Source organism: Strix aluco, chromosome 33 (genome assembly GCF_031877795.1).
Source record: "Strix aluco isolate bStrAlu1 chromosome 33, bStrAlu1.hap1, whole genome shotgun sequence".
NCBI lineage: Eukaryota > Metazoa > Chordata > Aves > Strigiformes > Strigidae > Strix > Strix aluco.
This window is the reverse complement of record NC_133963.1, coordinates 457,999-475,693: the sequence shown is the minus strand read 5'-3', so window position 1 is coordinate 475,693 and position 17,695 is coordinate 457,999. Positions and strand designations below refer to the sequence as shown.

The 17,695-nt window shown below is 50.0% G+C and overlaps 1 protein-coding gene across 1 annotated transcript; it reads right to left on the bottom strand.

The window, feature by feature from the left end:
• Positions 1-7,219: 7,219 nt before the first annotated feature.
• On the bottom strand, positions 7,220-13,192 carry LOC141916964 (uncharacterized). Its single transcript, XM_074809966.1, has 9 exons — positions 12,781-13,192; positions 12,599-12,667; positions 10,959-11,115; positions 10,342-10,428; positions 9,691-9,906; positions 8,944-8,974; positions 8,529-8,712; positions 8,322-8,383; positions 7,220-7,293 (listed from the first exon to the last, which is right to left on the bottom strand). The coding sequence occupies exons 2-9, from the start codon at positions 12,628-12,630 to the stop codon at positions 7,220-7,222; spliced, it is 843 nt and encodes a 280-aa protein (XP_074666067.1). The 5' UTR covers positions 12,631-12,667; positions 12,781-13,192.
• Positions 13,193-17,695: the final 4,503 nt, after the last annotated feature.

Sequence of the window (17,695 nt, the reverse complement as noted above, 5' to 3'; positions counted from 1 at the left end):
CGGAAGAAAAATTCACCCAGGTCTCAGGGAATTTCTTCCAAATATAGCAAGTGTCTTGTCAGGCTGGATATTTTATGGGAATTACGGATTTTTAATAGGACATGTTCCCACTCCCACAAAAAAAACCCCGTATGTCCCAACAAAGCCTTTTTAAAAGCTTTACAAGGAAATAAAGCCTGACTAGGAGCAATTAGAAACTATGATTGCAACATGAGGCAGAAAAATCCAGTCACTAAATTCATGTTCTTAGGAGTGAGGGAACCTGCTCTTTAAAGGCAAATCAGAAGTACGGATCAAGAGAAACTGCAACACACTTACTTTTTGTGCAGTGGCTGAGAACTTTAACACATGGAGTGTTTCATCATATGCTGAAGCTCACTGGCTTATGTTTACCATCACGTATACCTTCCCCTTTGCACTGAAGGATCCTTGAGGGAAATGAGTTAACTTACTCTCCCGAAAGGGGATGTGCTGCTGCGACCTTTGGAGACAAAAGAACAGATGAGCAGATGCTTAATAATGTCCAGCCAGTGTAAGAGCTACCCAGCACGAAGACCTAAAAACATTTATGAAAGCAGTAGTCATTAGATCAATTAAAATTGTTTTGGACTAGATGCAGCTGTTTGCAGAGAGACTGTGAGCTGTTGTGACTGCTGCTTTAGCCATCACCTCAGACAGGCGACAGCAATACAGTCGGGGGAGCACCTAAACTAAGGGACTGTTTGACCTTTAGCCTTGGGCAGGTCACACAGCCTCATGCTACACCAAACTATACCCCAACCTCTCTCTTCCTTTCACCATTAACGAAGAGAACACGTCTAGTCCTAGGCATGCAGTATCCAACACCATCAGAGATCTCTCTCACTCCGTATCCGGCCTCTGAGAACGGACAATAGCGAGTGCCTGGGCAAGAAAATGAGCACACACCAAACACATGGAGACACTTTTCAGAACTTTCTTCCTCATCTCCCAGCAGTTTGGCACTTCCTAAAAATCACAATTTGTGCCCTTGAATTTAACAGCTGGGGACATCGTGTTTGATGCTTATAGGAAATGTTATGAGAATTCCTAAACCATGACTGAACGCACACTTGCCACCAAATGGCTTGGCTGCATTTTGCACACACAACAGCTCTTCAGTTACATGGACAGTGCTACAGAACTCAGGAAGGCAGCGACACTCCTACCAGAGCACACAGACAGCTCATGAGTAGCTTTGCTGCAGGACTGACAGTCCAAAATCAGTTTAAGAAATTTACTGCTTCCTATGCAACCGGCAAGGGGCAGCTATTAACACTTTAAGAGATCATGCTTCAGAGCATTCCTTCTACATTGGTAAAATCCCGAGTTATTAGGATCAGAAAAAGACATTCTGAATCCATTACCAGCCCTCTAAGCAGCTGCTTGTTTTAATGCATCCCTCCTATCTGGAAAGAACAGGAAAAGAGGACAGACTGTAAATTCACAGAACATAATCAGGAACACACGCTAGCAAAGCTTTTTCACCTTAAGGCGTTACAGACTTTGAACAGGCTGTCAGGAAGAGTGCTACGGGGTAAGTGAATTTGGCAAAGCACATCCATCAGCAGCCTGGGTTCATTTAACTTCTGGGACAGAAACAGCTCTGCGAATGAGAACATGTGCAGAAAGCAGTTCTGGACAGTTCTATCCAGTGTGACTAGATGTCGTACTGGTTTTTAGACAACTAACTTTTTGTATTATTTCACTCTTATTTAGATCCCCAGGCTAGGGCATAAATAGCAGGAAGGCTTTCTTTTGTCTGCATGTGGTTAGCTGGATCAGGAGGAGAGTGTGCAAAGTTATGTCATATTTATTAAAAACAGACAATTTTGGTCAAACGGTGCCCAGTTATGATAGCACAGCAATGTTCTGCTGATGAAGAAATGTTACACTAGAAGTACATAGACAGTTGAGCTACTTCATAAGGAGTAATCAAAGGCTAAAAATGTGACTCTTACTACGGCACTGGTGAAAAGGGGGTTTTCAACTTACTCCAAAGTTTGTTTCTTTGATAAACCAAGCTCAGAGGAGTAAAGTTAAATCGCTAAAATCTATGATAGCATGCTTAAAGGAGATTAGAGCTGATGATTTAAAGAGCAAAACAAGGCAAGTTTAAGATAACTTTGGCAGACCGACAAGTCTATACATGTTTCTGCCAAAAACTTGGTGTTAGCATTGCGTATTTTAAACAACAGCTTTTAAACACTGGAGGCAGCACCTAAAAGCCACAACCAGTTTGCAAGTCGTAAAAGGACTTACTCTGACTGCTGACAGTTCCTGAGTGCGTTAATGCACTTGCCCAGAATCAGCAGAGAGGGGTTTGTATTTCCACTCTCTTTCAATCTGTGACCTTCACTGTGGGCCTTGGCATATCTTTCTGAACCAGCAAGATCCCACAGTGACAGTCTGAAAGCAGATAAGGAAAATTCCCTTTATTTACCTTAGAACATGCACAAATTGTTCACTTTTAAAAACGATCGCTTTTTTTAGAGGAAGAATTTCCTGATCTTCATCTGCACAAACACTTCCATCCTTTTCAGTGTTGTTTTCCCAATCAAATTTTACATGACTTCCTGAGAAACCTTTTCCCAACACACCTCCTCTTGCCCCTCCCCTGCCCCCTCTTCCTTCTGAGGACTCAGAGGAGTTCAGGTGTACAGCGGGCTGACAGAACCTTGTGCTGCACAGAGGGGACAAGGCACAGAACAGCCCTGCAGCCTGATGGCTGGAGGTAGAGGGACAACAACTGTGTGACGGTAGGAACTGGGGAAACCACCACACAGGCATGAGTTTCTACCAGGCAGCACTGGGCGTATAGTGCAGTACCAGCACACCAACACAGACCCGAACTGACAGTTCCCAGTACCAGCACACCAACACAGACCCGAACTGACAGTTCCCAGTACCAGCACACCAACACAGACCCGAACTGACAGTTCCCAGTACCAGCACACCAACACAGACCAGAACTGACAGTTCCCAGTACCAGCACACCAACACAGACCCGAACTGACAGTTCCCAGTACCAGCACACCAACACAGACCAGAACTGACAGTTCCCAGTACCAGCACACCAACACAGACCAGAACTGACAGTTCCCAGTACCAGCACACCAACACAGACCCCAACTGACAGTTCCCAGTACCAGCACACCAACACAGACCCGAACTGACAGTTCCCAGTACCAGCACACCAACACAGACCAGAACTGACAGTTCCCAGTACCAGCACACCAACACAGACCACAACTGACAGTTCCCAGTACCAGCACACCACCACAGACCCGAACTGACAGTTCCCAGTACCAGCACACCAACACAGACCACAACTGACAGTTCCATCACAAAGAAGAGAGGGTCTCTGCTCTGAACTTACTCATTGACTCGGTCACTCGCGGTGCTCCTGAATCTTCAATTTTTAGTATCTTAACTGTGAATATGCCGTGACTAAAAGGAAAAGTTTCAATCAGCAGAGAAGTGATAAAGTAGACAAATACATTCAAAATATTTTCAGCCTCCACAACATCTGTTCAAAACACTGTTGGATCTGTCAACTTGTCTCAGCATATACTCTATCACATACAAACTTTTCAAGAGATGCTTATGTGGCCTTTATTTTGCTTTTCCCTCAGACAGTTAGATGGAATAAAGCTAAGTGCTTTTGCTTGAAGGAGAGTATTTGATAAAACTGTTAGCTTTTGAACACGTCCATCTTACTGAAGGATTGAATCCTTCTGACTCAAAGCACTGGGTCACACAGTGCTAAAGGATGCCAGACCTAGGTATCTAGGCCCTGTTAAAGCCTCTTCCCCTCCCAAAAGCCACAACCCATATTTTAGTTCCCCCCTCCTCCCAGACACCATCCTATGCCCAGTGCTATTCAGAAAGTTTCTCACCTTCTGCTGGAGCAAGTATTTATTTTCTTGCTCGCGATACTCTGGTGTTTCAACCCCAGTTTTAGAAGTCTAAAAGCTTCTTTAGAATCAGAAATCTGAACCCACTGCAGACCTTTAGGAAGAACAAACACGGTAATCCTGTAAATATCATTATCCAAAAGAAAGAAGGGATTAGGGGAGAACACCTGCACACCAAGAACAATACGTTTCCTTGAGACATAAAAACATTTTACTAAGCATGCTTCAGACAGAAATTGTATGACGACAAAATCAAGATTCTTCCTTCCACGGGAAAGGAAGGGCACATCTATCTCATCATTTCATCCTGTCAGCACACAGAAATATGCTCCATCCCAAGTCAGTGAGCAACCTCAGCCCGCACTCTGGAAAGCCAAAGCACAGGGTCTAACATGAGCATGAAAGCCCTATGTCCATACTCATCAAGGCAGAACTCGACCTGGACAGCTTCTCTGCTGTAGCCTATGATTTTGAGGGTGGGGGGGAATCACCCAGACATCCTTCAGGGCCATCAAGTTAAAAGAAATCCGTGAAGAGTTCTGTCTGCAGTGTGATGACTGTGTGTCATCTTGGCATGGGCTCGAGTAAATACCTACAGCCCTACTGATGGAACTTAGAATATGAACATCATGGCCTCTGTTAAACTAGAGGTCACCACAATTGTACTAGCAAAAATACCAGCTGTGACCAAGGAAAATAAGAAAATCATCAGCTGGTTTTCCTCAAGAACATCAGGAACAGCCTTTTACTTCCAAACGTTATAAAAAGAGATTATGCTGAAGCATAGCTCAAAGCAGACTATTTCCTACTTCACACCTCTTCTGGTCTTTGAAGAAATGAAGGAGCTGGGTTTATCATCTGATTCAGCTGTTTCAATCTATACTTTGGCATATGAAAGATAAAAGGAGCAGGCCAAACACCTCCAAAAAAGCCTTTAATCTAGAATTGGTGTCTTGATTGTCCAAAGAACCTCTAACAGATCCAATAGGATTTGAAACCTGTTTTTTCCATGGCCAGAAACCAACACTGAACTGTTAGAGTTCTGCTCACCCCCCGCCTCCCCCAACCCACAGCAAATTACATCACAGGCTTCATTAGAGTACTGAAAAATGTAATTTGCAGTCAGACTGAGCTTTCTCACGTATTCTCTGAAGTGTATCTCTACAGAAAATACTCAAAAATAGAACTGTTGAGCCAATTATAACTATAGGTAAGAATTTGGAGTCTTAAGAAAATGGAAAAAAACAAAACACTAAAAAATTTGTCAGTTGTTCTCACTATTTCTCCCATTTCAGAGAAATATCAAGGCAGTGGAGTGCATGCAGGCTTTGCAGAGTTACAGTTAAGAGAGAGAAAACACTATTAAAGGCACAGACACTTCTGTGTATGCAGGCTGTTGCCTTTCACGCTCAAGGCAGACATTTCTAGTGCCACAGGGAATACAGCTCGGAGTTTGCTAATCTAGACAGAAACATTATTACAGGAAGACTGACTTTTCAAATTACACGTTTGGCAGTTTGCAATGTATTCTAATCCCCTTTTACATAAGAACATCCCTTGGTGTCTTGAGCCAGGCGTAGTGTTTTTCTTGTCATTTGATACAGGAATCGATAGATCATAAAAACATTCATTGTAAATCTCACAAAATGAAACCCAAAGAGGAAACGTCACGTGATTTTTCGCAGTTGTGCTAGATTGTTCTGGGCCTTTGAAGAGTTCTTCCAAAAATGCCAAGTACAAAATATCACAAGTCAGTACAGACCTTGTAAAATGACCTTCATTCAAAAACTTAGTAAGTGCAAACTGGTATTACAGCAGCCTTCTAAAAAGCACTTACCCCAGACAAAAATCCCTTGGAATTTTTCTCCCCTTTCTGAAATATCTGGAAGTCACATGCTTACCCTACATATCTGCCAGACACCTCATCTACCACTGCCTTTCCCACTTGCAAATTCGATCAAAATCATGCAGCCTTGTTAGAATTATTCAGGTCTCTTCAACATCTTTAGAAGACAGAGAATCAAACTGACAAGTACATGACATTCTAACATTTTAAAGTATTTAGGCAGTTTTTAAACGCAGAATTAGGTTTATCTGATTACATACAGGGTCAGGATACCACCAGAGACCACAGCATAAGTAGTGCTGCTTTTCCTTGCCATAGCTTCATCTCATTTAATGCCTGTTCAGGTAAACTTCTAACCATTTTATCCTTGTGTTTTCTGGCCAGATAACTTACTCACCACCCAATTCACAGGCGTATAAAAATGCCAAGCAGTCATTTTATTATTAACACAGGCCAGAAGTCAGTTGTTGACCTTAAGAAAGCTTCTTTGCCTGCTTTAATTGCAATTCTTTAATATAAAACATCCCCTTACAACCGACTGGTGCTTTGCTGTTCGTGCCCTCTCCACGGTCTCCCTGTAAAAGAGAACAGAGACGTTAAGACCCATCGCTGGCAGGACATCACCAGTCCCTGGTGTAACAGCTCCACGGACAGCAGTGCAGTGTCGTTGCAATATGCCGACACAAAGATCCCGACTACACATCATGTCTAGTTCAATGCACCCGCACACTGCTACTGAAAGGATTGTTCTCACCTTCACACTCGTTCCTGACACTGCCCTCACCTCAGGCCCTATCACAGTACAGAGCATTTCAGCTCCCTGAGCCACAGCAAAACTCACCACAGAAAAACAGAGGGGGGGACCCCGCAGAGACACGGGGTGATTTAACAGGATGGTTTGGGGAACTCCAGGTGTAGTTTACACATTATTCTTAACCTGGTGAATCTAGAGAGTCTGGAAATTTTTTCTTATTGGTATTTTGCTAATTCAGGATTCCGTATCTTGGGGCTTCCTAGGTCAACTCTCAGAAACAGAGGGAAATGTAGAACACTTGTTCACTTAAGAAATTAAGTGAACAGGTTGTATCACAGTTGAAATAAAGCCTAGGTTTTAGGAAGAGAAGGAAAACTTCCTTCTGCTGAACTCTTAAAAAAAAAAACAAAGTAAAACAAATCCCTACAGACAGAGGTTAATGCACACACACTCCATTCCCACTCTCAGTTTTGGTTGTTTGGGTTTTTTAGGCACAGAACTGCAAAGAAGTGCAACTCGTCTACCAAAACCAGTATGCTTAAGAGAAGAAACATGGATTAAAAAACAGGTGTGATTTGGGTTGGGTTTTTAATGTTTTGTCAAGAGCATATGTCATATAAAGCTGGGATTCCATAGAGCGATTCCTGAAATAGTTAAATACGTGTGTAATCAAAACTTCCAGGTTTAAGCTTTACACATATAAAACACCCACCCAAACCTCTCTCTGCTGAAGTAGGTGCCAACTTTGAAAACTGTTGCTATAAGAACAATACTTCAGCTTATGAATTTAGTGGCAAAACTACAGGGGACACATACATGATCGTTTTTCTGAAGCCCTTAGAGACTGCTAGAGCTAGATAGAACATACGCCTGTGCTTTTGACGAATTCTGCTGCCACCTGCCTTCCACACTGGAGAATTCTAGTTAACTAACTCGGATAAAAACCAAGGTAACAGATAGATTCCATCCCACAACAGCCACACCACTGGATTATAACCCAGCATACCACTAGGGAGAGGCTTAATTCTTTTCACTACAAATAAAAAATGCACTGCGATCCCTTTCTAGTTCCAATTCCTAGCCTATGCTCAGTTTTCTTACATTCTTGCATTCATTTCAGAACTAAAGACACCAGGAAAAAGGTATGCTTACACAAAATTCAATCCCTGTAACTCTAATTGGACTGAACAGCTTTAGAATTCCAGGCACTGAAGTGGATTTCTGGACTGCTCAACAGGGATCTCTTTAAGAATAAAGCCCAGCAGAAACCTGTCTGAATTCAAATCTTTACAAGTCCAACAGCTTTATGGCTCTGCTGTTCCAAAAAAACTTTTGCTTCCTTTGAGGTTATTTGCACAGACCGGAAGAGGGGAACAACCTCAAAATCACTCATTTCTTTCAAGTATCCTGACAGAGAGTAAATTGTCCAAAGGAGCAGAGCTACCAGCATCCCCGCAGATGGCGAGACTATTTGCATTCCGTCCTTACTAAGCACCAGTAACCCCAGAGGATAAATGATCAGGTGCCCAAGCTAGAGAAAAAAGCTCCGTGTTTACATCCTATCAATATTCAGCCACAAGGCAGAAATCCACAGACCATCAGCAATATTGCTCACTTTGCTGCTCATCTGGCAGCACAGACACATCCATACTTAAATACAGAGAGTTGCTTCCCACTGGAAAAGGGAGAGCCCTGAGCTCTCTAAAGGTGCATGGACCCATCAGCACAGCAAGAAGTGCTCCTCTACCTCCTTTGCTTGGCCAAGTATTGGGCTGTCAGCAGTTACAGCGCTCGCTGCGCTGCCCAAGGCAGAGCCTCTGTAACACCTGGTTGCACTCAAACACCCAGCTAGGAACCAAGGAACATATTAAGTTAAAGGACAGCTGGATTACATTGGTTTCTCCTCATCTACTCATAATTTCTTGTTTATTGTAATGCCACTTGTAATTCAACCTCCCACGAACAAGGTAACAGTCACTGGCAAACAACGAACAGCCCTAAGAAGCTGCTGCATCCTGCACTGCAGTCCCTTGCCATGGACTGAACACAGACTGCCATGTACTGCCAGAAAGGAAAGGCTGTGTTGGCAATACTGGGAATAACAGGAGAGGAAACCACGGCACCCCACAGGCAACATTCTGCCCTGACAGTTCTGATCACAAGTTGATCGTTAAGTCCTAAAAAAACAGAATACCATGAAAAAGTCTCCAGAGTCTGAAAAGACATGAATGAAAAATTCTTGAAAACCCACACAATACAGCCCAAACTAGTCAAGCGTGGGGGACTGTACACTTTGGGAATGTTGGGTTCTGTTCTTTACCTATTCTTTATTAGGACAGAGCACCCCATCATCGCCCCAGATTAATGCTGACTGAAAACACTGGCAGTAGGCTTTAGTTCTGATCTACCCAACAGAAGATCACTTAGAAGACAATGTCGCTGCAATAAAGATCAACTTCACACGGCACAAGACTCATTGTCCCTCTACTACTTCTGTGTATAAAATCAGCATTACAGCCTCTAGAACTGCCATTTCATTGTAGGAGAAATTGTTCCCACGTAAATCAAATCACCTTATTTGTTAAAATGCTTTAAAAAATAATTAAAGAATGACATCTTCTGACCAGAAAGGATATTGAGCTTTAACAGTACAGAAACAGTACATCAGGAGACAAGGTCTCCTAGGATATTACTGATAAACTCAGAAACCTGAGACAAGACAGAAATACTTGGAAGGACTCAAATATGTTTCAAATTATTTATGCTCTGCCTGTAATAACTGAAACAGACTCAAATACTATTCCTTATTTGAAGACAAGGCATATAAGATGTATATGACCTTTATAATAATGATAAAAAAACCCAAAATATGAGTCTGGACTTACACACTTTTCCCATTCTGACATCTAGAACACATTTTCTTAACTCCCCCCTCCTCCCTCTAGATACTTGGAGCTAAAAAAGTCACACACACCTGGCTGAAATTATTACAGCCTTACAAAGCAATACACTGTATGTTTATGTAAACTCTGGCAGTGACTGTCATGTGGCAGTTTAGGATATTTGTTATGGAAGGAGACTTTCAAAGGTTATTTATTATTATTCACGAGAAGCCAATGTATAGGGCCTACAGTTTAAATAAAGGAAAGAGTTACAATATTTCTGCTAGAAGTAACCCTCTCAAAATAAAAAAAAAAAGTAACTTCGTTCAAGGGGAACGCATTTCTACTTCTACCTTGGAATGTGTAGGTGTTCCCAGCATTTCTAACGCCGTACGTAAAAATAAGATGATTATATCCATCCAGGAAATCTTGCACCGGTTGCTTCATGGTACCATCAAAGAATTCTTGAGTTGTTTCAGGGGCAAACCCCTGAGCATTACCAAGAAACATCTTTATTGTGTTTCAGCAATCATTAGACTTTTAAAGAATCCTTTAAATTCTGTATGTTTATAATCTTAAAAACTATTGATAGTTTAAAAATCTAGTTTGCTTGCTATTAAATAAGTTAAACAACTTTTTCCAGGAAAAAATTAAAAACTTTGAAAGACCATTCATTTACTCGTGAAAAAGTGAACTTCTGCACTGTCTGCTCAGCAGTTTTTTCACTCAGTCGACTCAAAGAAGTTTTGGGAAGCTTCAGTCTGACGCTTGTTGAATCCTCAAGTGAAACACAGTTCCAGTAAAAGGAAGCAGAAACAATGCAGGCATGAACAGAGTATGAAAAACTCAGCTTAGAGAAAAAAAAAAACAACAAAACCCCCAAGCGTACGTTTAAGGTATTTTTAAACTCTATAAATGTCTCACCTGCAATTCATTTTCTCTTTCCAACGATGTAAGTGGCCTAATACACAGGCAAACTGGTATGTGTCCCTTAGGCTCCAAACTGCTCCTCTGAAATAAAAAAAATAAATAAATAAGGAAGATAGAAATTTGACTAGATTCTTTATTGGATAGCGAGCATGTTAAGGCAGTTTTATTTTCACCAGGCTGTTCTGAACAGACTCATCTGATGACGAGGGAAGCAAAAGTAATTCATTACATCAGTTTTCACAAGTGCTGAGGCCCCTGCAGAAGTTCGCTGGGATAACTTAAGAGTTCATAATCTTGCAGCATGTATGTATATATATACACACACACATGACATCAAGGCAATTAGAGATCAAGAATGAAACCCACAAAACCATTCTATGATTAAGCTGCTCCAAGCTGGCAATTAGCCTCATTCACAGAAGGCTGATGCTCCCAATCAAGTATCAGTGCAGTGCCACACAACTCAGTCCAATCCTATCTATCTCCTCCAAATTAAAAACACACTGAAGATGCTTTTCCTCTTCTCTGTAAAATTCTGATTATTCTTACTGATGAAAAGACTAAGCTCATTAAAAAATATCCAAACAATGCAAACATTAAAGCTTTCTTACCTGCCTCGTGTTTGAGCTTGAAGAAACCAAAGACAAATCAGGGGAGAGATCTGTTTTAAAATCTTCCACGCTTCCTGGTGCTGTTTTCTGAAGTGGCTCAGCACCAGCAATACAGGATGGTCTGAAAAATTCCTCTTTATCCAAATTCGGTTCCATCCTGCGAGATAAAATACAACCCTTTTTTTGCTTTCTGATCACATGCCATAAAGCTTCTGAAGTCTCTCATATAAGACAAGTCAATCTGAAACTGAGAGCTGCAGTTTCTCTAAGGAGAAAGCTTTCTTTATCCTATTCAAAATTTACACAGCAAGTTCCTGATAGCTGGGAGAGGCTCTGCAGTGGGGTTCACATCATGATGAAACAAGACCAGCCATTCTTCTTCCAATGCAAAGCAACTGTTTACCAGGGAAAAACCCTTACACGTATACCACAACCTTGCTAAAACCCGTGTCTGACAAGGAAGAGAGAATTAAAAAAAAACACCCCACACCAAACAATCATATTGTTCCGCATCCACTTCTCCATCATCCCATTATAGCGGCCATTTAGAATAAAAGTTCATTGCAAGAGTAACCCAAACTTCATGGTTATCTCCGCAGGACCTGATAAATAATTGGTATTATAACACAATGTAGCTGAACACATGACAGAGTCCAGAAAAATTCTGAAGACTAGCAGATAGTTTTAGCTCTTAAGGGGACACTAGAAAATTAGAAGACCTCATGCCAGAGTGCAAGTTAAAGAACTGCTTTTTAGTAATTTTTTCAGTTGTTTTACAGATCAGCAATTCATTTATTAATCCAAAATTTAATGATTTTTGTGCATCTCAGAATCTGGGCAGCGAAAATTTGCTATAGGAAATGAAAGTAAATTGATTCAGGGTTGATAGTAGACAGGTAGATTTCAAAATAATCTTTTAAAAGTGCATTTTATTTCAAAACATTAGTATATTTTGTCTGCCCTTCACTCTCCAGTTGCTTTTTCCTGTGATGTTACAGACGTGGCTTGGCAGCTTTTGTTCTGGATTAAGTTTAACTCCTTGGGCTCGCAGACTACGACAGCAGCTCCCTGGGCTCGTAGACTCCCAGACTGTGGCAGCAAGCACCCCAGCAGCTGGACACCTACCACGTGGCCTCCTGCAGTTTTGAAGCTTTGGACAGGATGAGTCAATGGTCTCTAATACTACATTCCCATGTCTGTGCTACAGCCATGCAGACACATTTTGTCTCTAAACACTGACTGGGAACACGCGGTGTTCATTAAAGCAGCAGACAGAGCAGGGCTGGTTCAAAGCCCTTTTGCTCAGAAAAAGCCTTGCCTGTTAAGCAGCCGTAATATTTTTGTTCCCCCCAGCAAAGAACCTGAAGGACACCAGCACTTTGGGGTCAGAACAGTTAACAGCTCAGCCTTCCCATCCAGCTTGTAAAAGGCGGATCCAGGACTTGGTGAAGCCAGACAAACTTCACAAGATGCAAACGAGGTAAAGCGATACATAAACGAGGCAGCAACGTCTAGTTTGATCTACAGCTCTTATTTTTGCCAGACACTACATGAAAACCAGGAGCAACTTGGCCTGAAATACTGCCAAAGCTCGAACAAACACTGAGCTGGGAATAAGCTGCTACTGGAAAGCAACATACCTGTGCTGTGCCGGTCCAGGAGTGTTATTCATCAGCTGCACAAGTCCCGGGGCAAAACTCTTACCAGACCTTGGCAGGAGACATAGCTGTTAGGTAACTGGCAGTTTATATTTTGTTTTAAATACGAGCTTATTTTAGAGTGTGATTGCTCAAGATTACGCCCTCACTCTGGGCTTTCTTACCCAAGGGGCCAAAGGCCAACACGAAGCCCTGCGAGCCAAGCTGGAATTCAAAGCATTCCTGCGAGCCCCGCACTCCGAGAAGTCAGGTCCCACCACTAACACAGGTCCCAGACAAGGTGCGACTGTCCGTCTGTCTGCACACTGTGTCGGTCACACAGCGCCGTCATTGCTGGGATGTGCTGGGGGAAACGGGCACACTGCCTGCCTGGGGCCACTCCAACGGACTTGTGTGCGGGGAGATGTCCCTGTAATTCTGCTCACGGTGCCAGCAGAGTTCGGAGCTGCAGACACCTTCCGAGGGGGATCCCGACGGGCACACCAAGCCAAGCGTGTCACCGCACACACACAGCCTGCAGCGCTGCCAGGCAGCACAGGGGCTGGAAAGGCTCCAAACCTCACAGCCGGCAGCTCCTAAGACCACAACGCATCAGCGCTTACACTGAAAGAGATTCAAAGGAAAAACCTTCCCTCAGCGCCAGGCTCCGCAGGTTTCCCGCTCTCACGGCCGCCGCCGCACGGCCTTGCCATGGCCCCGGCCGCTCCCCGCCACTCGCAGCCCCACAGCAGCACCGAAAAGCTCCCCCCCCCGGCCCCCCACAGCCTTTCCCCCCCGTAACGCCGGGAGTAACCGCGGCCGCAGCGGGGAGAGGCGGGACGCGGGCCCTCAGCGCCCGGGTGCGGCAGCGGCGGAGGGTCCGCGGGCGCCGGCGGGGAGGGGCGCGCCTCCGCGTCCCGCCGAGAGCTCGGCCCGGCGCCGCGGCCAGCGCGGAGCCGCCGCGACTCCCGCTCCGGGCGGGTGTCCCCGTCCGTGACCGGCGGAGCTGCGGCGCCGGAGCGGCCGTCGGTCCCCGGCGGCAGCGCGGAAGACGAGCCCCGGGGGTTGCGGAGGGAAGCGCGGCGGGGGGCGGGGGCCAGACCTCGGTAGGTGGGGGAGGCCGCGCTGCGACGGGCGGCAGCTGCGCGGAGTTCCTGGCTCGCCGGTCCTTTTCCGCGCTGTCAACGAGTCCGTGCGGGGCGTTCGTGCGCGCTTCGCGGAGGCTGCGGGTTCGGTTTCTATCAAATCGCTCCCTTTCCGCACGCCCGCGCCTTTCCTCTCTGAACGACACAGCAGGAGGCGCCGACGAAGTCAGTCCGCGCGTTGTTCTCCGCGGCGATGCGAGCGCGCAGCAGTAATTCACGGAGCGGGTCCTGGAGGAAAACAGCGTGCGGGAGGTTTCTCCCCGTTTCTTCTTGTTTTCGGAGCCGGGCGACGGGCGGGCGCGGTGGCCACCGCGGCTGCGCTGGCGGCTAGGGGAAGGCGGCCCCCCCGCTGCCCCCCCGCGCCCTGCGGCGGAGCCTCCGCGCCCGCGCGGTGCGAGGGTCTCTGCGGCGGAGCGGGGGGGGTGCGGAGCCGAGGGCCGGGCGCGGGGGGACAAGGCGCCCCGAGAACCGGCGCGGGGACGGTTATCGCCGTGGCCGGGGGTGCTCCGCGAGAGGGGAGAGTTTCTGGGGGAGAGGCGCGTTATTCCCGGAGCGCGTGGGGCGGGCGCGGAACGCGCAGGGGCTCGGCTCCGCGGCTGTGCGCTTCCGTCACCTCCCGCCACAGCCCGGCCTAAACGGCCCCGGTTCGGTTACGCGCCCGCGGTATTTCAGCGAGCGCCCCCAGCACCGTGTTTTGGGGAGGGGAAGGCGGGCGGACACGCCGGCTGGGGGGAATTCCCGATTTCTGCGCCTCCCCCGTCCCGTGGCCGCCGTCTCCCGGCGCACCGGAGGGTGCTCCCGGCTCGGACGCCGCTTTACTCCGCGCTGGGCCCTGCGGAACGGCCCCGCGGGGCGAGGGGGGGGGGGGGGGTGGTGTCCCTCGGCGGGGGGAGGCGGGGAGGGAAGGGGAGGCCGGGCCGGTCAGGGTGGCCCCGGCCTGGTCCTGTCGGGGCCGAGAGCAGAGCGGGGGGGCTCTCGCGGGACGCCCCCGATGGGGGGGGCTGCGCCTGGTCCGAGTCCTCTCCCTGACAAGTAACACAGGGGTGGGTGGGGGCGCTACTCAGCGGACGTAGGAGAGATCCCTGAAATCCCGGACGGTAAGACACAGCACGAAGAAAGTGGGGAGAACTGGGGCTGTTGTAGCGAGAGGCTGTTGGCCCGCAGGGCTCTTAATCCAAGACTGCGCCGTGGTGCCAGTGCGTGCGTCTGGATGTTTCTCTCTGGGGGTTGCTGTAGCGAAACTGGTTCTGCCTTAAAACACGATCCGCCGAGGGATTAAAAACGGCGTAGAACTGGCGTAGGAAAAAGGGGCACTGAGAGTAGGGCCGCGGTACGCGGGGCCGCCCGTCCCGGCTGGTCCCGTCGGGCGGCGCGTCCCCGGCACCGGCGGTTTCTGGGCGCCGGGCCCGGCCCGGGGGTGCCCCCCCGACACCCCCTTCCGCGCTGACTGCGCCTCCGCGGACGCCGCGTTGGCGGCGGCGCGGGCGCGGAGCCCGGCGGGCCCGGTGCTCCGCAGAGCTGTCGGGGGGCGGCGCCGCGGTTCTCCCGAGCGCTCCCCGGGCGGCACCCGCCGCGCCCCGCCGCCTGCCCCCCTCCCCGCCCCGCTGCGCGCTCCGCGGGGTGAAGTGCGGGTGCTGCCCGCTCTGGCGGACGCCCCGTCTCGCAGTCTCACCTCCCCGCTGGCTCACGGGCCGCCGCGTCCCTCCGTGCTGCGGCGGGAGGCCGGGCCGGGCCAGGCCGGGCCGGGGGGTCCCGGGGCAGGCCGCTCCCGCTCTCTGCACTTGGCTCCGTGCGAACCGCGGGGCCCTGCGCCCCCCCGCCGCGCCAGCAGCCGGCTGGGGACACCCCCCCCAGCTCGGAGGGGGGCGCCTGGCAGCCATCGCCGCACAAAGTTCACCTCCAGGCGAGCTCCCCCCTCGCGTCCAGCCGTCTGCTCACACGCCCTTTGGTGCCGGCGCACCTGCCCGAATCCTGCGGTTTTCCACCCGCGGGGGCCCCGTGGGCTGTGGCAGACGGGCAGGAGTCGAGCCAGGACCCTCGGGCTCGCTCCTCGCCAGTTCGCATCCCCGCGGGCCCAGCCACGGGCAGAAGCTGCAGGGTTTGCACTAGCCCTGACTTCTTGCTTCTGTCTCCTCTCGTGGCTCCGGGATGTCCCGAAGCCGCACGCGTGTGGCGCTTGGTCACGGCTGCGCCAGCGCGGAGTTCTGTCCTGCTTCACTGGGAATGACCAGATCGCTCAAAAGCCAAAGTTTCTATTTCCGAGATGGATTCCTGAGCCGGTGGTTCCCCCACCAACAGCCAGAACTTGATGCAATTTGCCTTTTTTTTTTTTTTTTTTTTTCCCAAGCAGGAAGGAAACTGGGGCCTGGGGCGGGGAGGCAGAGGGCAAGAAGGGAGTGATGCGGGATGCAGCCCCGCATCTTCTCCGAGCACTGTCCCGTGCACTGCGGGAGGCAGCACAGGGAGTCATTCCGGCACCCCGCTGTGTAACTGCAATAATTTTGCTTCATTGACTCGGCTCCACTCACTGCAGCCCTTGGTCCCTGCGCTGCAGACAGACTGTCTGGGTGAAACCTGGCCGTGTTGGCATTAAGCGTTGCACCGCTGGGGTGGCGGCCAGCACTGTGTCGAGAAGGTGACTTTCTGAGCGCCTGCGCTAACTGTGTCATGCTGCATTCAGCTGGGGAAAGTGCTGGGGACAGGGGAGATGAAAGCTGCCACCAAATGATGTCAAAGAGCATTTTGCCTTCAGTGTACCGGAGGGCAAACCCTGACCGGGAACCGCGGCGGGTTGTTCGTACCCACCCAGCTCCAAAGCTCGCTGTGCGTTTGCAGCCGGAGGGGTGTCCTGTGGTGGGTGAGCGCGGTGACCCCGTGCGAGGGGCCCGAAGGGTTCCCCTCAGCGGTTCCCATCTGCCCGCTCAGTTCCTTCCACCGCTGTCGATGCGGTGAATAAACGCCGGGCAGGGGAGCGGGGCCATCGGGCGGGAACGCATGTGCGGGGCAGGGGGTGGTGGAAGCGCCTCGGCCGCATCAGCTCGGCGGATTTTCGGCTCCTTGGGCCGCCGCCGATGAGGACAGGGACCCTTTGAGGCCCCTTCACCCCCGCGGGCTGCGGGGGGGCCATACCGCAGGAACCCCCACCCGGGACAGGCTTTGGCGAGACATCCGAGGGGCTGCGGGACAGGGACACCCAGGGCCGGAGCATGGCTTTGGGGACACTAGTTCACAGTACTGGGGACACCCCGGGGCTGGTTCATGGCATTGGGGACACTGGTTCATGGCGTTGGGGACACCCTGGGGCTGGTTCCTGGCGTTGGGGACACCCCGTGGCGCCGACTCACTGGCGCAGGGCGAGTTGGCGGCGGAGCCGTTGAGGAAGCGGGGGGAGCCGGGCACCCCCAGGCCGGCCGTGGTGGCGCCGCTGTAGCCGCCCTGCTGCGGGGGGGAGCGGGGCACGTAGCCCCGCGGCGAGGCGCTGCCCGCGCTCCACGAGTAGCCTGCGGGCGAGAGAGGGCGCACGGGGCGGGGGGCACGGGGGTGGGCAGGGCCCCCCCTCCCGCCGCCCCGGCGCGGCCCTCCCCCCCCACCTTGCTCGGCGCCCTGGGGCGAGTCGCCGATGCTGACGGCCAGTTGGGGGCCGAAGGAGTTGCCCCCCATGACGCCGGCGGGGCCGCGGGGGCCGCCCAGCGCCGGGAGCTGCGCGGGGTTGCGGGGGGGACGGGACGTTGCAGAGGGCCTCGGCGATGTCCGCCGCTCGCTTCAGGATGATGTCCTGGGGGGGACACACAGGGCAGTCTGGGGGCACCCCGCAGCTGTGCTGGGCAGTGCTGGGGCGGGGGGGCTGAGGCCGTCCCAGCTCGTGACACCTCCCGGGGCACCCGCAGCCACGAGTGTCACCAGGGCCAGAGTGGGCTGTGATGGGGCGGGGGGGGGCCGGGAACCCCCAGCTCGT